General features: G+C 35.3%; 1 protein-coding gene and 1 pseudogene across 1 annotated transcript; one reads left to right on the top strand and one right to left on the bottom strand.

The window, feature by feature from the left end:
* Positions 1-19,374: 19,374 nt before the first annotated feature.
* On the bottom strand, positions 19,375-20,403 carry LOC141699074 (uncharacterized). The gene is made up of 2 exons (XM_074503484.1): positions 20,248-20,403; positions 19,375-20,040 (listed from the first exon to the last, which is right to left on the bottom strand). The coding sequence occupies exons 1-2, from the start codon at positions 20,401-20,403 to the stop codon at positions 19,375-19,377; spliced, it is 822 nt and encodes a 273-aa protein (XP_074359585.1).
* A 1,283-nt stretch (positions 20,404-21,686) lies between these two features.
* Positions 21,687-22,921, top strand: LOC141699058 (uncharacterized; annotated as a pseudogene).
* Positions 22,922-24,062: the final 1,141 nt, after the last annotated feature.

The raw sequence follows: 24,062 nt of genomic DNA, 5'->3' as shown, positions 1-24,062 counted from the left end.
TGGCTTTTGATAAAAATATAAAGTGTAATTTTACAATTTTAAATAAAAAGGAAAAAGAATAATTTTAAAATATTAAAAAATTATAATTTAAATTTATCTTAAAATACGTGTCTGATACTATATTATATAATAAGAGGAGGTATAAATTTTATCAAAAAATAAAAATATTTTGTTAAATAAATAAATTATAATAATATTAAAATATAAGCGGGAAAATATAAACACTTTATTCAGAAAAATACAAAAAATATAAAAGATAATATATATGGTTTGATAATTGGGCACTTAGCAAGACCGAAAGGAATAAATATTTTATACGGTCTTTCTAATGCGTGTCAGTCACTAACTCCAATAAAAATGAGTTATTTTTATTGATGGAATTGATGTGAATGCAGGGCGCCATTAACATTTAGGGCTTGCTCCCGAGTTTTTTAATGGGAAGGAAGGGAGTGTTTAGGAGGTAAACTATTTGTAAGTCATATGTCATAGACCTATTTGTATATTCGAGGATTCAACTCAACTCAAATAAGAATGTAATAAGTAAATAGTGGATCTACCGTCAGAGAGATCTCGCAAAGTAATATCTGTCAAAGGATTCAGAAACAAAGTTCATCTACAGACTTGAGGAGTTAATTCACTGGAAGAAGTTCAAGAAGTTGATCATGCCTCAGTGATATAAATCAAGATCGTGGATTTAATCAAGTGACAGAGATCTCGTCAGAGTATCATTAATTACAAAGATTTAATCTGAAGAAAATCAAAGTGTCAGAGTCAAGACATGAAAAAACGTCACGGAAGTTAGTCACTCATGAACCAGACAGTACATCGAGTGTCAACGTTGAAGTGATGGAATTGATTCATAATTTTCAGTGATTTTCAGAAGATTTGCAGAAGAATGGTTGCTGCTCAAGACTAGAATTAATTCTCTATTAATTAATTAAGTCATCTAATTTAATTAAGAAAATAAATTATATCTGCGAAGAATAATTTATTTATTAATTGAATTAATTGATTAATTAATTCTGAATTAATTCTAGGAATTTTAGGAATTTTCAGAAGCTTAATTGGATTAAATTCAAGCATTAAATCAGCAAGACAATTGAAAATGAACTAGCATGACAATCAGGATTGTCATACCGATTGTCATGCTAGGCCATATTCAATTGTCACACCGAAAGTTACTCTAGGAGGATGATTGTCTTGCTAGTTCATTCTGATTGTCATGCTAGTTCATTCAGATTGTCTTGCTAGTTCATTCAATTGTCTCACCGAAAGTCTTGCCAGCTATAGGATTGTCATGCCAAGTCAATTCTATTCGTTTGTTGATTTAAATAGAAGCAGAGAAGCAGCATATCATTTAATCATCCACACAAGTCAAGAACAAAAGAGCAGCCGCCTTGAAATATAAAATCATCTTCTCTGCAGAAATTCAAGATCAATTTCTAGTTTGTTAATGTTAAATCCAAACCACTAGAATTATTTATCTTGTTCTTGTGTAACAATCTAGCGGATCAAAATCCCTAGAACTTAATCTCAAATCGCATTTAGCATTTGATTCTAATTATTGCAAAAATAGAAAAAGTTCATGTCGAATTTATTCTAGATTTGTAATAATTGATTTGAGATTAATACCTTGTAATCGATACAGTTGTTGTAACACATTTCAAGTTTAATAATATTTTTATTTAACTTGAATTTTGTTTCACATTTTTTATTCCGCATTTAATTCGATTATTCGGTACTGTTTGTATTCAACCCCCCCTTCTACAAACTCATTGGGACCCAACAATTGGTATCAGAGCCTTCTGATTAACGAACAAATCAAGATCCTAGACTTTTGTGATTTTTCAACTCCTTGAATTTTTATTTATTCAAAAATTCATAATGACTTCACATAAAGTTGGAACCGTTAAAATTCCACAATTTGATAAAGAGAATTATATCATGTGGAAGAAGAAGATGCTATTATTTTTACAAGTTGCAAATCCCAAATATTCAAACTTGTTAAAGAAGGGTATAAAAACTCCGATGGTTATTGAACCGGAGGTAATAATAGATGGTGTGGTGACTACTGAAGCTAGAACCTATCCAAAAGAGCCTGAAGATTTTACTCCTGCTGAGAAGGAAGAAGCCTCCTTGGATGCCAGCCTTCAATTAATATTAATTGATTCCCTTGATCCCTTGATGAACAGACATGTGATGAACTGTAAAAATTCCAAACACATGTGGGAAACTATTGAGGTGATTAATGAAGGCACAGAGGAAGTTAGGGAGAACAAGTTGGAAATCCTAACCTCTGAATATGAACATTTCAAATCAAATCCAGGAGAAGGAATTACTGAAGTGTTTGAGAGGTACAATGCGTTGATCAACAACCTGAACATCAATGGAAAGTATTATTCAATCAGGGAGGTCAACAAAAAGTTCCTTTTAACACTGCCAGCTCATCTTGAACATAGAATCACTGCCATTAGAGAAGCTAGAGATCTGAGTGAGATTTCTTTGGACAGGCTCTATGGAGTGTTAAAAACCTATGAGTTGGAGCAGATTCAACAGAAGGAAGTCTACGGGAATGATAGAATGGTCAGCACATCTACTGCACTTGTAGCTGAAGGTCAACAACAACAACAATCTCAACAGTTAGAAAGAATGGTACAGTTTTCCAAGGGTGAGGAAAATGAGTTAGTAGCAGAATATGATCCTCCTACTACAAATCAATCAAGTGATGATTTTTATTCCTTGGAAGAGCTGGAGCAATTGGAAAATGAATCAATGGCCCAAATTGTCAAGAGATTCTCCCATGTCAGATACAGGAGGAATCCCAAGCTTAAGTACAAGTCCAACTACAACAAATTCCAGAAAGGTGGATCTTCATCCTCTAACACCAGCAGTGGTGGGTACAAAACAGGGATGGTTGATCGAAGCACCATTAGATGCTATAACTGCAATGAGTTGGGACACTTTGCCACAGAATGTAGGAAGCCAAAGCAAGTAAGAAAGAACTCTGAAAGGGCTTATCTGGCAAAGGGAAGAAGCTGGGATGATACTGACAGTGAAGATGAAGATGAAGGAAATCTTGCTCTTATGGCTATTGATGGAAAAGCTTCATCGTCAAGAATAGAGGTAAAACTTTCTGATGCTGAAATGGTTTATCATCTAAGAGGTAACTTAGATTGTGCACGTCGTGATAATGAACTGTTAAGTTTACAGATCACAGACCTTGAGAAAGAGGTCAATGAATTAAGACTTGTGCACATTAATCAAGACAAATTAAAAGAACAGGTATCTTTTCTAGAGAATAGAGTTGACTGTTATAGAAAACTCGAAACTATTCTCAAAGACAAGATCACCGGTCTTGAGACTAAGGTTAGAGCCTACTTCAATTCTTGTTCGAAGGCTAAAGAGTTCTACAGTAAGCAAGCTGTTAATTAAACATCTGGAATAGGTTATGATTACAATGCTGCTATTGGAGAATTAGGCATAAACTCCCCTCCCCATGTTTGTGCTAAAGGGAGGGAAGTACCACATGTGCTTAAGGGTGTTAATGAACCCCTCTATAAAGCATCAATTGCTGAACCATTTGATGCGACCTCTTCTGTTATTCAAGAAGAAATACGTGCTGAGGATCATGCTTATGAGAAGATTGTTTCCAAGTCAAGTGAGTCGAAAGTTCCAGTCAAAGTTGTGAAAGCAACTGAGACTAACTCAGACACACATGAGTTGGATAACAATAATGCCATGTCTACCATGCATAAATTGCCTGCTGTTAATCACTCTCATAAAGCATGTAGTGTTGCTAATTGTATGTCTTGTGCTTTTAATATGATGTATGCTTATTTTAATGGTAAGCATGTGTCTAATGATAAGACTACTCCTCGTCAGCATGTGAATAACAAGAAGCATGATAGGTCTAAGACTGCTAGTCCTTCTAAGGCTAGAAAGGAGACATTTGTGCCTAAGCTTAAACAGAAATTTGTTAAGGCTGTTTACAAGGTCAAATGTTCAGTCATTGAGGATGTTGAGACCATTAAAATTAAAAATGTTGTTTTGCCTGACAAAGGACAGTTCTACAAGTATGCCGGGCCCAACCAAGTTTGGGTTCCGAAGAAGGTCTAATCCATTTGTAGTGCAGGGCATTAAACAAGTATAACCGGTAGTGTAGATTCTTGACAGTGGATCATCAAGACATATGACCGGAGATAGAGCCCTGCTATCAAATGTGGTTGAGAAAGCTGGCCCCCTGGTTACCTTTGGAGATAACAGCAAAGGTTTATCCGAGGGATATGGCTGTTTGCAAGCTGGGAATGTTATCATTATAATTTTGTATATTGTGCTAGGTTATTATCAGGAAGCATCATCTAACATATAGCACCAGTGACGAGACTTGAGAATATTACGACATATCAGACACCTGCTGCACATTACACTTGGAATTGTACTCTAGTAAGATGTGTACAAGTGTACTCCTGATTGGTAAGTCAAAAGAGGAAGTCAATGCACCACAGTTCATGGACTTTGCAGCTGCAGATCTATTGGACTATGCAATTTCTTCTTCACAATCTCACTTCAGGTTGGTATGAACTAGTATACTGCTCAAGCAATCGTCAAGGACATGGTATGGCACTCTAACAGAAATTGTAATTTTATATGAACTAGTAGAGTCGTCATATTAATGCAACATAATAATTAGTATCTAAAGTACTTGACAAGTATCGGTCAATGATATGTTGTTAACATTATGTTGCAGATATTTGTAAGCTTTTGACATGAATGAGAATTACTTAGACTTTACCCTAAGTGATCAATATTTTATCAAAAACTCATTCATATTGAAAAATAAAAATTAAACTTCTTTCTACATTAGTGATTTCTTATTTCATGTAAAATCTTTTGAAATCACTATTGTAAATCATTTTCTCTCTATTACCATATATTATGTGTTACAGGTTCAGTCTCCAATGACTTTCTTTCATTGACAGTCATGAGGTTGAAAACCCACAACGTCTATCCCAGACTGTAAAGACAAACACAAAAACAGAACCAACCAACACTCTCTTATCACTAAATGTAGTATGAATGAGCGTGAGGGAGATAGTGCCTAGTGCACCACATAAGGAAGGTTCTGTAGTCAACCCAGTAGCTCTGTCTCCTACATAGATGAGTAGTATTTAAACCGAGACAACTGCTAGCCCCCATACATCTTCTCAAAAAGATGTAATGACTGAAAAGGCACAAAAACAGTTACTAGATTCATTCTCTCAACAGGGTGAGTCTATTGAATTTTGCCTGTCGGCCAAGGTATCCGATGTAGTGTCACCACTTCAAACATAATCAATTCTTGATGCACAAGGAGAGGTTACACACACAAAGGATGAGTTGACGGAAACAAGAGTTTCGACCATTTTAAGGTCAGATTCGATTGTTCAAGGTTCGTTAGTGGACCAATTGCCTTTACAGGTGTTAGGAGAGGATACTGATCCAAAAGCCATATGTCAGTGGTCAGTGTCTACCTCCCCAGGCTTAAATCCCCTGGATGCATCTGCGGATAGTGGATCTGACATAGGTGCAGATCGGCAACTTGTTGACAATGATTCAGATATTACCTGATGAGTCACAAGGAAGTGTCTTCACAGACATTAGAAGGGAACTTTGATCTTCATGCTAAAATCGTTGGATCATTGTTTACCTTCCCAGAATTCAAATCTGGAACCCTAAAAGGGAAACTAGCAACTTGTAGATTATGACTCAGATTTATCTGACGAGTTTAACAAGGATGGGGATTTGTGAACTCCCATTGCACCACCTGTGACCTCCTTAAAGGATGGCTAAGGTGATTTTCCTTGCAGGTACAGCTGATTTTTGGAGCTATGAGAGGAGTGATACACTTGTGAGATTGAGTGTAAACACGAGTGGAGAGAAGAGTGAAACACATGTGAGGTACACTAAAACACAATCACACACTCACAGTGAGGAAGAAAGAGAAACTACTTGTTATTTCTTTTCCAACCAAGTGAAATATGAGAACTCCTTCAGACGACGGCATACATTCCTTCTTTAAGGGGGAGATAAAAGCTTAAGTAATAGTTTGGAGGATTCCTCAACTAAGGGGGAGAAATAGCAGGGAGGAAGAAAAAGATCCTAAACATGTACACTACACCACACCATTGTTGTTTGTAACTGCGGATCCTATTGTACGGGAGAGGTGGTAAACACAAGGTGATTTCCTAGTAAGGGAAGAAGCTGTTAGGGGAGTACCATTGGTTTTTATCTGCGGATCCTATTGTACGGGAGAGGTGGTAAAACGAAGGTGATCTTCTTTAATCAGTTGATTCTCATAGGGGGAGAAGCAAGAGATATGGGCTTCTCAACAGGAAATGTGGTTGTACAAAAGAAGATGGAACTACTTGAAGATATGTTCAGTCTAGAGGAACATCTACTTGGAATCTGGAAAATGTTAAATCTCATCCAGAACTTTTCTGCTATTTACTTTGCATGTATATTTATATCTTTTTCTTATTTGTTAGTTGAGTTATCCTCTAGGTATTTGTGTGTTATTGTCTAACAAACAAATAGGGGGAGATTGTAAGTCATATGTCATAGACCTATTTGTATATTCGAGGATTCAACTCAACTCAAATAAGAATGTAATAAGTAAATAGTGGATCTACCGTCAGAGAGATCTCGTAAAGTAATATCTGTCAAAGGATTCAGAAACAAAGTTCATCTACAGACTTGAGGAGTTAATTCACTGGAAGAAGTTCAAGAAGTTGATCATGCCTCAGTGATATAAATCAAGATCGTGGATTTAATCAAGTGACAGAGATCTCGTCAGAGTATCATTAATTACAAGGATTTAATCTGAAGAAAATCAAAGTGTCAGAGTCAAGACATGAAGAAACGTCACGGAAGTTAGTCACTCATGAACCAGACAGTACATCGAGTGTCAACGTTGAAGTGATGGAATTGATTCATAATTTTCAGTGATTTTCAGAAGATTTGCAGAAGAATGGTTGCTGCTCAAGACTAGAATTAATTCTCTATTAATTAATTAAGTCATCTAATTTAATTAAGAAAATAAATTATATCTGCGAAGAATAATTTATTTATTAATTGAATTAATTGATTAATTAATTCTGAATTAATTCTAGGAATTTTAGGAATTTTCAGAAGCTTAATTGGATTAAATTCAAGCATTAAATCAGCAAGACAATTGAAAATGAACTAGCATGACAATCAGGATTGTCATACCGATTGTCATGCTAGGCCATATTCAATTGTAACACCGAAAGTTACTCTAGGAGGATGATTGTCTTGCTAGTTCATTCTGATTGTCATGCTAGTTCATTCAGATTGTCTTGCTAGTTCATTCAATTGTCTCACCGAAAGTCTTGCCAGCTATAGGATTGTCATGCCAAGTCAATTCTATTCGTTTGTTGATTTAAATAGAAGCAGAGAAGCAGCATATCATTTAATCATCCACACAAGTCAAGAACAAAAGAGCAGCCGCCTTGAAATATAAAATCATCTTCTCTGCAGAAATTCAAGATCAATTTCTAGTTTGTTAATGTTAAATCCAAACCACTAGAATTATTTATCTTGTTCTTGTGTAACAATCTAGCGGATCAAAATCCCTAGAACTTAATCTCAAATCGCATTTAGCATTTGATTCTAATTATTGCAAAAATAGAAAAAGTTCATGTCGAATTTATTCTAGATTTGTAATAATTGATTTGAGATTAATACCTTGTAATCGATACAGTTGTTGTAACACATTTCAAGTTTAATAATATTTTTATTTAACTTGAATTTTGTTTCACATTTTTTATTCCGCATTTAATTCGATTATTCGGTACTGTTTGTATTCAACCCCCCCTTCTACAAACTCATTGGGACCCAACACTATTTTCATCCCATTTTTGGAGTGAAAGTTTTGGAATGAAAAATTGTTAAATTTACATTTATTAATACTTGCTTTCACCCCTTTTAAAAACTCGGGAGCATGATTACGAAGCGAAGTGAAACTAATTTACTTATCTTTCACTTCTTTTCCTTCCCTTTTAAAACTCGGGAGCAAGTGATTATTCAATCATCAATAAGAAGAGACCACCATTTATATAAGAGTTAGTGACTATTGTGTGCTCTTCCACGCACCATTAGAAAATCCCTATTTTATATACCCAGAAGGGAGGTGACAGCTACAGGCTACAGCCTACAAAGTGAGGTACAAAACATAACTGAGTCGACATGATTTTGTATAATGTGTACATTTGTTGTAGTCTAAAGTATAAACACCGTACTCGTCTGAAACAGTCGGCCAGTAAATACCGATTAAAGGAACACAAAGGGGGTTCGTTTACGACCAATTTTGGACCTCTAGTTCTCGTATTACGAAAACGATCGATGCGATTGCCGATTAAGCGTATCATATGCCATTCACGTGACAACTTTTTCGTATTAAAATTTGGAAGATACTTTGTCATAAATATCATTTCTTTTCCAGGATTATAGTAATTGTTAATATTGATTACCATCAAACAGTTAATCATTACTCCCTCCGTTTCATTTTAATTGTCTCTTGACTTTACTTCACATATTACAAGATGTTTTGACCGTATAGTAAAAATTATTATTTTTAAAATTTTTCTTTTGTAAATAAAAGTTTAAGTTATATATTTTTATTCAGAAAAAAAAAAATTTAAAAATTATTATTTTAACTATGCGGTCAAAGCACTTCAAAATGAGTGCAGAAAAGTCAAACGACTATTAAAATGAAACAGAGGGAGTATACAATTATTATGATTTTAAATAATTATACTAAGGCCATCTCTGATGCCAACTTCAAACTTTTTTTGCCAAATTTAAATCAGATTTCATTAATAACTTGAAAGATATTCAATCGGGACAAACCTCCAACTGATCATGCAACCAGGTTCAAAAATAAATAGAGCTAAATAATTAGCCGTTTTGTTTCCGGATTGCTTAACAAACTGAATACAAATATTCTGAAAATTAAAAGAAGGTAATGGTTTCCCGGGCAATCCAGGATGCATCTCCCCCGAAAATAGCAGCTTCATAATTGACCCTCACATTAATTCGATTGATAGTGCAATGTTCAGAGCAACTGAGTTTAGAGGCCTCATGTCATGAACAAATATTTTTTGTGAGAGGTAAGCACATGTGATTTTCACCACCGTTTCAAGCGCACCCCAGCTATCTACCTGCCGGACACCAGCTATAGATCTGCCGAAAGTGTTGTTGATGCGAGATATCCAGATCTCTCAATACACCATCAAATTCATTTTCAACACAACCACCACATCGCACAAAGCGAGACAATCAAACACACAAATAATAACTTAAACCGAACAATACGAAAAAAAACCAAAATTCAAAAATCTCGGAACAAATTGTAATATGTTGTTAGGCGGGAGATTTTGAATCCAAAAACTGAATTTTATTATAAAATTCAAACTCTTACCTTAGTAGATCTAATAACTAAAGTGAAGAACTGTAATGGATTTTCGAGTTTTGTGAAACAAATCTCGATTTTATTGAGGAAAAGGTAAATAAAAGGAGAAGATGAAGATGAATTTGGAGGTAGAGATGGGTAGAAAGGGTGAAAAGGGAGGTAGGGCGGCTAGGGTTAGGATGAGGTAAATACAGGAATGTCGACTCTCATGCGAGAGAGAAAAGATAGTTTTGAAATAACTTCAAACTTTATATTACTTTATTTTTAACTTTATAAATAAAGTAATAGAGCTTCGAGGATACATAACTTTATCTTTAAATATAGAGTAAAACATCAGGCTGCTTCATATTTGAAGATGCACAGTACAGATAAAGTCAAAGTTTTTTCACCAAAATACCATCTAGAAACTTAAATTGCTACATATATATCATACATGTTATGAACCTTGACTGAAAATATTAGTTATGTTTAATGTAGAGGAAGTATAGGAGAATAGAAGATGGAGAGAAAGTTGTGTTGTATTTCATTAGCTAAATGAGCTATTTATAGTAGTTGGTTTACAAGGCTTACTAAGTAAGCTATTCAAATCTTCTTCATTAAGTATTACAAAACTTCCTCGATAAGCTTTACAAGTCTTCCTCGATAAGCTTTACAAGTCTTCATTGGTAAGATTTGAGAGACTTCCTCGATACGCTTTGACAATCACTTTATTTTTATTCAAATATTTTAACACTCCCCCTTGATTGTCAAATGCGAGTTATTGCAAAGATTGACTGCCTCGTTAAAACCTTGCAAGGAAAAACCCAGTGGGATAAAAACCTTGACGAAGGAAAAAGAGTACAGCCTCCCCCTGAATAAAATGTCTCACATTTTGACATTTTGATGTAGCAAACTTTTTAACCTCCGCATACCCATATTATTTCTTAGCTTCTCAAATGTTGATGTAGGTATTGACTTTGTAAGTATATCCTCCAGATTATCGCATGAGCGAACTTGTTGAATATCAATATCACCATTTTCTTGAAGTTCATGAGTGTAGAAGAATTTTGGCAATATGTATTTTGTTCGATCCCCTTTAATATATCCTTCCTTAAGTTGTTTGATGCAGGCCGAGTTATCCTCGAATAAAACTGTAGGACTGTCTGAAATACTTGATAATCCACATGATTTTCGAATATGTTGAATGACCGACCTTAGCCAAATACATTCTCTTCTTGCTTCATGAATTGCTAGTAACTCTGCGTGGTTTGATGAAGTTGCGACCATTAGTCTGTTTTGTAGACTTCTAAGAGATAGCAGTATCACAATATATAAATAGGTAACCTGTTTGTGATCGCCCAAAATGAGGATCTGACATGTATCTAGCATCTGCATATCCAACTAGCCGTGATCTTGAATTGTTTGGGAAGAATAGTCCAAGATCGATTGTCCCTCGAAGATATCTGAATATATGTTTTATTCCATCCCAATGCCTTTTAGTAGGATCAGAACTAAATCTTGCCAACAAGTTCACTGCAAATGCAATATCAGGCCGTGTGTTGTTTGCAAGATACATGAGAGCGCCAATTGCACTGAGATATGAAACTTCAGGTCCAAGAGTCTCTTCATCTTGTTTTCTAGGACGGAAAGGATCTTTTTCAACCTCGAGTGATCGAACAACCATTGGTGTGGTTAGTGGATGAGCTTTGTCCATGTAGAACCGATCAAGAATCTTTTCAGTGTAGTTTGATTGATGAACAAATATTCCTGAAGATAAGTGCTCCACCTGTATACCTAAAAAAAATCTTGTTCTTCCAAGATCTTTCATTTCAAACTCATTTTTCAAATAGTTAGTAGCATTAGTAATATCTTCAGTAGTACCGATAATATTCAAATCATCCACATATACAGCAATAATAACAAAACCAGTTGATGATCGTTTAATAAAAATGCAAGGACACACTTGATTATTAACATATCCATCATTCAATAAGTACTCACTAAGCCTGTTATACCACATACGACCAGATTGTTTCAAACCATACAATGATCGTTGTAATTTAACAGAATATAAATGTCGAGGCTTAGTGTCCTCAATATTTAACCCTTCAGGAATTTTCATATAAATATCACTATCAAGTGATCCATATAGGTATGCTGTCACAACGTCCATCAAACGTGTTTCCAGTTTTTCCATACAAGCCATACCCATTAGAAAACGAAAAGTAACTCCATCCATCACAGGAGAGTATGTTTCCTGGTAATCAAAACCAGGTCTTTGAGAGAATCCCTAGGCTACTAGTCGGGCCTTATATCTCACAATTTCAATGTTGGGATATCTTTTATACCTGGCGTCTCCCTTTCTGGGTATCATGCCCCCGATCTTACACTTCACTTTCTTGAAGGTCACTCCCTTACCAATTTTCCTAATTTCTTACTTTCTTGTCTCCTCAGTCTATCCGCGTCTCCTTGTTTATCCTTCGGACTATCTCAAGGTTTCCTCGAATCCTCCCAACTTAAAGGGGATAAAATATATGTATCTCTTAAACATTCAACCATCAATTTTAACTCATGGTGAATCACCCTCATCCTGACGATTACATACTTTTCTATTTCTATTGCTACGAGTCTTTAGGGTTTCCTCATACCCAACCCCCTTATCATTCCTCAAACTCTATTGCCTTTATATTCCTTTCCACTTCAGTTTCTTTTTATTTTCCTTTCTCTTATCATTATTTCATGAACCAACACAACATAAGCATTGATTTCAAACATCCTGTCATTCTGGATTTGTGTCCTCAGAATGAATCTTGACAACTTTTACAACTTAGATTCATAATTCATCATACTCGTCTGCATTTGTTCTGGCTCTAAAGCTTTTACACTATCTCCATAACCTTGGGAAGTACTTTCCTGAAAACAATTGACTGAACTTAAATCACTTTATTATAATCTCTTGCTTCGTGCCTTCCTTGGCCTTTCACCACAGGGTGGCCTCTCTCTTAGGAGGGTAAGTGACAAAAACAGTCTTTTGTGACTCGTCAATCATTTAGAACCTCAAATGATTCCTATATTTCCTTTAGCCAGACTCTTGCCTCGACTGGGTCAGCTTGTTCCTTGGAACTCTGAGAGCTTAGCGACTTAAAGGTCCTGAAAGAATTTCCCACCGCACCGTCTCCTCAGGGTGGTGGTTGGGGATAATAGTCTAAGTTCTTTTTAGACAGGTCCATGAATTGCCGTATAGGAGTACCGTCTCGGGTCTCCTTTCCTTACTCGACTTTCTGTTTCCTTAGTATGAAATGTTTCATCCTTCTCCCATACTTGGGGTTATCTTATACGTTAAAATCCTTGTTTTCCACTTCATTATGTTATGGGCTCCTTCTTTCTTAATGGCAACCTCCCTGACTATCATATTCGGGGTTTGCCCTAAATCTTATTCCTCGAGCTATAGATTTCATCTAAGATCCAGTCCTTACGCTCTAAAACATTTGGAACCCAAATTCTGTAGGAATACCTCGTTATTCCCTTATCATCTTTCTTGGTATTAATCTCTTCTCCATTCATTGACTCTCTGCCTTCATTCATCACTTTTTCTTGGCACAATATGATCTTTTTCGATAATTCGGGCTGTATTGCAATCTCAAACAGCGTTTCGGTACCGGCTCCGGTTACCTTCACTTATATTTCCATTTTCTCAAAATATCTTATCAACTCTCCCAAAGACATTTTCATCTTGAGTCTCTCCTTTATACTAAGGGCATTAGCCACCATTTTGGCTTTCCCTGGATGATAAAGAATCTCATAATCGTAATTATTGATTAGCTCTAACCACCTCCTCTGGCGCATGTTGAGCTCTTTCTCCGTGAAAATGAACTAGAGCACTTATGGCTTGTGTAAATCTCGCACTTCTCTCCATACAAGTAGTGCCTCCAATCTTTAGGGCAAAACTATTTCCACGAGCCCAAGCTCATGGGTGGGGATATCGAATTTTATATTCCCTTAATCGTCTTGACGCGTACGCGATTACCTTGTTGTGCTGTATAAGAAGCACCCTAATTCCTTATGCGAAGCGTCACTACAAATCACAAAATCTCCTTTTCCATCCGGCAATGCCAACATAGGAGCCGTCACCAACCTTTGCTTCAGTTCTTGAAAGGTGTTCTCGCATTTCTCTGTCCATTCGAACTTCTCAGTCTTATGAGTAAGCCGCGTTAAAGGGGATACTATCTTTACGAACTTGAACGAACCTCCGGTAGTGACCGACCAATCCTACCTCTGGTAGTTTCCCTAACCATGGATATCAATTCCTCAGTGGTCCTTTATTCATTCTTTTCAGGATCCCCCATGGGATCCTCCTCAGCAACAATCCCTTCTAGGATAACATCCTCAACCGCTACATCCTCAATATGAACATCATCCGGTCCTGCGTTAGGACACTCTATCGGATCCACAATCTGATCTCCAATAAGTAATAAAACATCATCGCGTTGTTGCTCCTCAACCTCAGGGTTCGGAGTCCCGCTACCATATACGATAACGAACTACGCTTCTATCACGATATTTATAAGGGTTCCCATAAGGGTTTTAACTGTCACTACTACGTTAGGTAGTCCGACTATGAACTTGGCAAGAGTTCTTATTATCTTAGTGAACTTATTATTTTAACGTCATATCATCTCTGCGGTTTATAACGCTTAGCTCTGATACCATTTCTGTAACACCCCCAAATCCGGGGTCGGGGATCCGGGTTGTCACGAGTTCCATTTTCCTTAATAATACTTAATCTTAATAATCAACCAACTACTGCGTACTGTGACCCCACAATATACACACACACCACAAGTTATAGTCTCAGAGATGAATACCAAACAATAACACAAGTCATTTTATTCCTCAATTATAAGTCATTACACCTCAAAAGGGTTTCTGAATAAATTTACATATTCTTTGCCATTATTACAATTCATAATATACATAAGTCTGGTATATCAAAAGTTGAAAGCCTAGCCTATTGGTAATTCCTACCTCAGCTACAGCGGCATCAACGCCTACAGGAAACCGCAGAACGTTTCCTATCCGCTCACGAATTGGGAGCTTGATCCTGTTCATCTTGTCTATCTGTTGTTGTGTGATGAAAAAAGAAAGCAAGGGTGAGCAACAAGCTCACCGAAATAATATGTATAATGATTAACAATATATGAGCATTCTCATAGTACTCATAAAAGTCTTGGTCAAGTAAAAAAATGAACCAAGTTTGATATCTTATCGCGACCAAGTCGCAAAATATTCAGTATATATGTATATACACTTTTCAAAATCTTGGAAGTCCTCTTTCATGCATAATATACACAGAGTTCCAGTTTATAACTGTATAAAAATATTGTTGCAAGGTGATCTCATATATCTAACCTTGTCTCAACGTTTTTGTGAAAATCTTTGTCGTGCATAAGATAATCATTAACCAGATATAAGTTGAAAAGATGAAGTTACAAGATACTCCAATATACTTATATCTTTTCCGGATACTACTTGAACTACCACCGTTCAAGGTATCATCAGTTTCAAAAGTTCATCACATAGATGAGACTACAAGAAAAGACTTGAATAGATTCAATCTTTGAAATATCATTATAAATAATGAAGTTACGAGATACTTCATTAAGTCCCGATATATATACACCTATATATATCTCATACTTTCCTTGGAAACCTCTGTTATGAAAAAGATAAACAGAGTTATAATATCCAATGAATTTGGAAAGAAGAAAACCTTGGCATAAACCTGATATCTTGCTGATCAGGCAAAGATACCAATAAGTAACATTTTCTACTAGTAGATGGACGAGTTCCCCACTGGTCATCACCCTGGCCGCATTAGGACCTATGCTGGACTGCCACTCAGCCACTTACGCATTGACTCCCACTGAGCCACTTACACTTTCATGGACGCCCACTGAGCCTATGTTGCTTATGCCGACTCAAATAGATGGACTCACTTCCCGAACGTTGAGCAAGTAATCAAAATGTTTTCTCAAAACAGCAACCTTGTTGCGAATATAAAATACACCACAGAGCCGGATCCCTCGGGTTTTGAGCGAGTATTTAAATCCCCTTTGAAAGGAAGATCTTAAATATAAAAATGAGTTTTGGGATCCGCTCTAACTTTCAAAATCATTTTGAAGACTCGAAAACATTTTTAAGAATGTTTGGAGTAATGCTGATTTAATAAAATAAATCAGTCCCGATATGTTGGAGAATATCTGAATATTATTATTAAATAATATTCCCATAAATGATAATATTTATAAAAATAATTGAAGTAGAAGTTTTAAAAACTCATACTTGAAATGAATAACGAATAACCAAAGATATACTTATACGAAAGTAAGATCTTTATTTGAATAATCGAAAATAAGTTTGATTATCGAAACACTATTCTTTAATAAAATAAAGAATATTATTTAATAAAATAAGCGGAGTCATAAGTCCTTGAATGAATATTGAAAAATAATATTCATCAAATAAAGTAAGCGGAGTCATAAGTCCTCGAATGAATATTCAAAATAATATTTATTAAATAAAATAAAGTTATCGAATAAACCTTATTCGATTAATAGTTTTGAAAACTATATCAATATATATATATATATATATATTATACTCGAGAACATCGACTCCCGGTTTAGAAAAATGTTCACCTTTGGGTCCCCTATACTAAGGGTATACGCAACTATTGCTTATCTCTAGCATAGGTATTATGCAATTTATAAGCATTTGAATCAACAATTAGATATCAAGATTACGAAATAGACATGCATATATACCATATCAGCATGCTCCAATATATCGCAAGATTTGCTAATAACAATCATGCACTTATCACAAGATAATGCATATACATATATTTACATCACAACAACAGTATAACGGGTAGAAAACTTGCCGAGTGTTCCCGGATAGACTTAAGCTTAGAGTGGGTCCGATAATCTATTAACAACAACATAAGTCGGAATTAACCCACGGTCTCTTAAGAAACTAGACTTTAACCAATTGAACCCTAATGTTCGCTTATGGTCCCTTCTACGCTTAACGAATCACATAAGTCGTTCGAGTACCCTTGGCTCCACCATTTTTAATAAATTAACCATTAATAATTTTAAGGCGATTCTTTCGCGAGTACTATACCAACTGCCTAATCCACTTTACATAATTGTTTCATACTCCAATTAGTCATTTAAGGGCCTTAACCAAGCTTTCAAAGTAAGGCGAGGGGTAATGGTTCGTTCGCGAAATGCCGTTACTTAAAACGGTCGTTTCTCCTAAACCGTACATCGGATTCAAGCGAACCACATATCAAAACGAAGCTTACGACATAATCTAACTAAACATGGCAAAGTTACAGATTCAAAATTTAGCTCTCTGTCCCGAACACTAAGAACAAGCAGTTGTATGAAATTGGGCATTACGACGACTATGTTTACGCGATTACCAAGTTTTAAACCACTCCAAACAACCACCATTCAATTCACAACCAACAATACAACCAACCCTCATCCAAACCTTACTACATCAGTCCCCAAACCTCAAGATTTTCCAATTTATACAACCCACACATGAATTACTAGCTATACTTAAGTTTCATTAACTATAAACAAGATTTCAACATCCAAATCACTACAAATCCAATCCAAACTCTAAACACACAAGCATCATGATTCTCATTTACTATAACCATCAAAACCATCATAATACTCAAAGTAAAGTTAGGGTTTGGAGGTGTTATACCTTCCTTGGAGTGATTAGAGTAGCTAGGAAGTCTTAGGGAGCCTCCTACAAGCTTGTTCTTTTCAAAGAAATTAAGAACACAAAGTTAGGTTTTGAAGTTTCTAAAAGTCAGATTCAAAGAACTGTCAAAGAGGGTCTTACCATGCTTATTTGGACGAGACTTGTGAACCAGAGTTGTAGGCCATCTCAATACCTTTCCAAAGAGCTATAAGAAATACTATTTGAGTGAGTGTTGAAGGAGATATGGTAGTTTGAAGTTGCTGCTCTGGTTTTGGCCGACAGCTTCTTGTGGAAAATGAAAGTCAACTTGTATTTTGTGATTTGTTTTTCCTTGGCTTGGTTGCTACCCTTTTGTTTTGTTTAATTAACCTTTTACCATGGTAAAATTTGTGTGGCTTATAATCAACCAACAATTCCTTCCCATTTGGTCATGCTTATGTCATCCTCTTATGTCATCTTCCCACACTTGTCTTCTTTTTGTTGGTGTGATGACATCATCATCACTAACCTCTTTGATTAACTCCTAATTACTTGGCTAATGATCACTGATCTATTATACGGTTCGCTTAACTTTCGTTTTCGTTTATCGTTTGAGGGATCATACCCGGGATCTTATTACTTGGGTTCCCTTAACCTTTCTCAATACATTATATTCCTTTTATGATCCTCTCTTATAATCCTTGAATTTAAATCCTTTTTATCCTGTTATCTTATACTCAATTCTTTCGGTATCTGATGGATTTTCGGGAAAAATCAAAGTGTTCGAATTTGGATTCTGACGATCTTTACATACACTTATATACCATATAGAGGACTAATAAGATCTCAGAATAACAATAAAAGAACCTCTACAAGGTGAGGCATGAAAAGTTTTCTTATTCAGCATAATCAGCAAAATCACTATTCATAAAGGTTACAAAAAGTCCAAAAATTGGGGTTATTACAGCCTTATTCTAATTATATTTGCAACATGAAGTATTGCATGACCCCAAACAGATATAGGTAACTTTGCCCTTAGGAGTAAGGGACGGGCAATAAGTTGAAGTCTTTTAATTAAGGATTCTGCTAAACCATTTTGTGTACGTACGTGAGCCTCCGGGTGTTCGACTGAGATTCCTACTGACATACAATATTCATTAAAAGGGGCAGATGTAAATTCAGCAGCATTATCTAGTCGAATTGATTTAATGGGATGGTCAGGAAATTGAGCTCGGAGTTTAATTATTTGGGCAAGTAATTTGGCAAAGGCTGTATTTCGGGTTGTAAGTAGACATACATGAGACCATCGAGTTGACGCATCAATTAAAACCATAAAGTACCTAAATGGGCCAGAAGATGGATGTATAGAACCACAAATGTCACCTTGAATTCTTTCTAAGAATTTCGGGGACTCGGTTTGAAGCTTAACTGGGGATGGTCGGACAATAAGTTTTCCTAAGGAACATGATGAACAATAAAGTTCATCTTGGGATATTATCTTTTGAGTTTTAAGAGGATGTCCCACAGAATTTTCAATGATACGACGCATCATGGATACTCCTGGATGACCGAGTCTTTCGTGCCAAATGGAAAATAATTTTGGGTCTATGACTTTGGGGATGTTGACACTATGAGATTCAAGAACTCGTATACTTGTAACATATAATCCTGAATAAACCGAGTGGAATTTTTCTAGGACCCTTTTATTGTCAACGGTGTTTGAGGTGATGAGAAGGTATTCTTTTTCATTCTCATTAATAGTTTCAACGTGAAACCCGTTAAGACGGATATCTTTAAAACTCAGTAGGTTTCTAGTTGACTTGCTAGAGTATAGAGCCTCTTGTATGTGTATGTGTGTCTTATTTGGTAGAAGAAAACTAGCTTTCCCAAAACCTTCTATTATATTGATGTACCCGATACCGTCCAGACATGTGAGTTGGTTTTAGTCAACTGTGAGAAGTATTTATGACTCTGTAAAATAGTGTGTATGGTTGCGCAGTCAACAATGCATATATCTTCCATCTCTATACATATATAAACGAAAAACATCTTTATTAAAAACAAACCGAGTACATAGAACAACAACATGAAACAAGTACATAAAATAAGTACATAAGTAAAATACAAAGAAAATAAGTAAAGCATGATAATACATATGAAGTCTAGTCGTCTAAACCATAATAAAGATTAGCACCAGTGTCTATTTCATTTGAGGCCTTATTGACTGGTTCATTAACTAGATTATAATTAACGAAGTTGGTTTCTACTCTTTTTCCATTATTCCTTTTGGATGACTCATAGAGATCAACAAGATGTTTGGGTGTGCGACAAGTACGTTGCCAGTGCCCCTCAGATCCGCACCTATGACAGATGCCTCGGTTCTCTCCTTCTTGGGGCGCCTTTCTTTTATTTGGAACTTCACTTTGCCATTTCTGGTGGCCAGAGTTGTAACCATCACGTTGCCACTTCAGGTGGCCAGAATGATATTGATTGTGAAATCGACCACGAAAATTTCCACGTCCATGGTTTCGTCCATAACCCCGTCCTCCTCTATGCCCTTTCCCACGTTCATTCTTCAGGAATGACGTGTTATGTACTTCAGGTAACTGGGCAGAGCCTGTGGGACGTATCTGATGATTTTTTAGTAGCAACTCATTATTCTTTTTAGCCACAAGAAGGAGAGATATCAGCTCGCCATATTTCTGAAAATTACGCTCCCTATATTGTTGAGCCAGGATCATAGTGTTGGGGTGAAAGGTTGAGAGGGTCTTTTCAATCATTTCAGTATCAGTAATATTTTCACTACATAAAATTAATTTTGAGCTTATCTTGAAAAGAGCATAATTATATTCAGCTACATATTTGAAATCTTGTAACCTCAAATTAATCCAGTCATATCGGGCAGATGGCAAGTGAACAAGTTTTTGGTGATCAAATCTATCCTTGAGATTATTCTAAAGGGTGAGTGGATTTTTGATAGTGAGGTATTCAGATTTTAGATATTCGTGGATGTGATGCCTAAGAAAGATAATCACTTTTGCATTTTTTTCAACAGTTGGGATCTTTTCCGGGTCAATAGTATCTTTTAGGCCATTAGCACTAAGGTATAATTCCGCATCAAGGACCCATGACAAATAATTATTTCCGGAAACATCCAAGGTAACAAACTCTAATTTTGCAAGATTCGCCATTCTGAATAGATTTTAAATAAGATATAATATGTCACATAATATTTAAACATGTAAGTTGAAATAATAACTTTATACAAAAGTTATGACGGCTTAGCCGTCCAGAAAACTTTTGATTATTACTTGACGGCAGCGCCATCTTTATAGTAGTATTACTTGATGGCATAGCCATCTTTATAGATTTCAATCAGTAATATAAATATGTAATAATATTTAGAAGAAAATGAGGAAAAGAAAACTTACCTCTTTTATGAAATAGTTTTAGTTGATAGGGACTCGTGGGTCAGAATAAGTCGTAGCTCTTTCGAGAATAAAGTTTCAGTTGGCAGAGACTCGTGCTGATAACATGTTATGAACCTTGACTGAAAATATTAGTTATGTTTAATGTAGAGGAAGTATAGGAGAATAGAAGATGGTGAATTGCCTTGTGATGAAACAAAGTTACCAGTTCGTGTTTGATGGTACGGGGTCGCATTGCTATGATCATCTCCAAATTTCTCCGTGTCTTTAAGAATATCCCAAATATGATCAAACTTGAAGCCTTTGTCATACTTTTTATCTCATTCTAATAAGACTTTAACTCGATCCAGCTGCAAATAAAGAATTAATGTCAAATATAACTTGTATAATCATTATGAAAAATATAGTAGTATGTACTTACTATATCTTTTTGAGAAGCACCGCTTGGATTTTGATCTTCGATTTGCCGCACACATCCTCTTAGCTTTCGTATAGCACTTAGAATGATCTGCATTCGACATTGTAATGATTTTTTTGGTCTATCTTGAGTTATCGTAACTGATTTTGAACTATTATATTCAACCTCAATATGAGACCAAAACTGATCTCGAGATTGATTTATGTCAATAATAGGATTTTGTGAGATATCAAGACACAAGTGTTTATCTTCTTCATGTGAGTATGAAGTACTTCTATGCCTTGCTTCCATTTACTCTCTATAAATGTTTAAAGGAATTATAAGCTACACCTAATATTTATACAAAAAATTAATTAATGGTTAGTTTGTTGATAAAGAATTAATACAAACTTGATAAAATTGTAAAAATAAAATATAATATTTGATAACAGAAGGAAATCTATCTAGCGATGGAGATGAAATTACCTTATCTTTTAGTTAGATAACTGTGTAGAACTATATTTAATTTAACCTACTAGTAAAAGTTGCAGAATCTTAATATGGGGAGCCAATCTCAGTCATATTTGACAACTTCTTCATCATCCAATAGCAAAATGATGATGATATAAATCTTTTAAATGATATTGAGATGATTAATGCAGAAGAGGATGCTTTATTTAGTATGAATGCCAACAACAACCTTCGTATACATCACTTCCATAATGAAGGAAACAACGAGGTGATCCATGGAAGGTCTGTTCGTGGCCATATGTTAATCAACTGCAACCGTCAAGAAACATATCTTAATCTATTGAATGACTGTTTCGCTGAGAATCCATGTGATAATGATTCAAAATTTCTTCATCGATTCAGAATTTCTAGAACTTTATTCATCCGCATTACTACTACTGCACAAGGTTACGACAACTACTTCTCACAAAAACATGATTTTATTGGTAAACTAGGCTTGTCTGCTCTCCAAAAAATTACTAGCGCATTTCAGATGTTGGCATAGGGTGTTCCAGCTGATTCTACAAATGAGTACATTAAAATTGGAGAGTCCACAACTATTGAAAGTTTGAAAAGATTTTGCCAGACAATGGTTAAATATCTGGTAGTGAATATCTCAGATTACCTAATTCTAATGATGTTTCCAGGTTACTACATATGGGAAAGCAACATGGTTTTCCTGGAATGTTAGGTAGTCTCAATTGCATGCACTGAAAATGGAAGAATTGTCCGACATCATGGGCAGGATAATATGTCGGTCGTAGTGGCCACCCAACTATTATCTTGGAAGCTGTAGCAGACTATGAACTTTGGATATGGCATGCATACTTTGGTTTGCCGGGATCTAATAATGACATTAATGTGTTGGAGTCATCTAATCTTTTTGCCAACCTTACATCAGGTTTTGCTCCTACTGCACAATATGTTATTCAAGGAAAAGAATATGATATGGGTTATTATTTAGCAGATGGGATATATCCTAAATGTTCTACTATTGTGCAAAGTATACATGATCCACGAGGTCCCAAAAAATAATATTTTGCTATGAAGCAAGAATCATGTCAAAAAGATGTCGAACGTGCATTTGGTGTTCTTCAATCACGCTTTGCAATTGTAGGTGGACCATCTCGTTTTTGGAACAAACATGTAATACATGATATAATGACTACTTGTATTATTATGCATAACATGATAATCGAAAACGAACGTGACGTAAATGTAACATTTAGTGATTCTGTGCAAGCTTCAGTTCCAAGTGTTGAAATGGTAGAAGATGAGAATGCAAGATTTCAAGATTTTCTTAATCGTCACAAGCAAATCAAGGATAAAGAGGCTCACATTGCACTTCGCAATGCACTTATTGTTTTGAACTGAATTAAGGATGTAGTCCCAGTTTTGCATATTTGAACTAATATATAAAGTGAAGTTTAGAGTAAATGGTTGGAGATGAAAACAAGATATAACATGAAAAAGATGGAAAAATGAAGATAAAGTTGCTTTATTTTAAAATTATGATAGGAGATGGCCTAAGGAAGTGGCCCTCCCGTCGACTTCATAAAATTAGACATAAATAATTTAATTTTTGGGTCAAACTCGATCGAGGGTGATTCAAATATTTTAATTTGGAATTAATTATTCACAATTTTTATCCACATTAATCCGAATATTGACCCGTATTTGGATAATAAATAGTATAATTAATAATTTTTTATTTAGATATTGTTAGTTTAATATATTTAAAATTGATTAGTATCTTTATAAATTATTTAATTAATAATTGTGGAGAAAATATCCAAAATACCTCATTTTTGAAGTCCATATGTTCAAAATGCCTTTTGTCGGTAAATTCAGCCCAAAATATCCACATAGTACGCATGACTCACATGCTCATACTAATTTTTTTAATTTTTTGTAATGTATATGCATGAAGTACATGAGTAATCTTTATTTAAACCAAACATGAATTATGCTAATGCGTCTAGACCATTTATTCACATTTCTCACATGCGTATTGCTCAAAAAATTGAAAAAAATATAAATAATACGTATTTTTTAAAGGCGTATTCAAAATATGCATGCTTGAAATTCATATCCAGTGAGTATTTAGGACGGCTGTTAGTGTTTTTAGGCATATTGAATTTTATGAGGTAAACGTGAGTATTTTGGTATAACACTGAAAAGACCAAAATACACCAATTTTGAACTTGAACTGTCCAAAATACTCATAGGCGTTAACATCCGCCCAAAATACTTATGAACTACACATCTAGTACATGTGTATACACATTTTTAAATAAAAAAGGACATGTATATTGTCCATGTGTATCCAGATTTGTCTCTTAGTGGATACGCATACGCATATGTACTATTTTTCTTTATTTTAAAAAAAATATATACGCACGTCCTAGATGTCCGGTGAGTATTTTGTGCAGAACATCCCATCTTTAGATATTTTGGGCATTGACCCCCCAAAAGTGGTTATTTTGGTACAACACCCAAATTCAGATGAGCAAGG

This window comes from Apium graveolens, chromosome 2, assembly GCF_009905375.1.
Source record: "Apium graveolens cultivar Ventura chromosome 2, ASM990537v1, whole genome shotgun sequence".
NCBI classification, from domain to species: Eukaryota; Viridiplantae; Streptophyta; class Magnoliopsida; order Apiales; family Apiaceae; genus Apium; species Apium graveolens.
The sequence above is the reverse complement of the archived record's forward strand: the minus strand, read 5'-3'. Positions and strand labels throughout refer to the sequence as shown.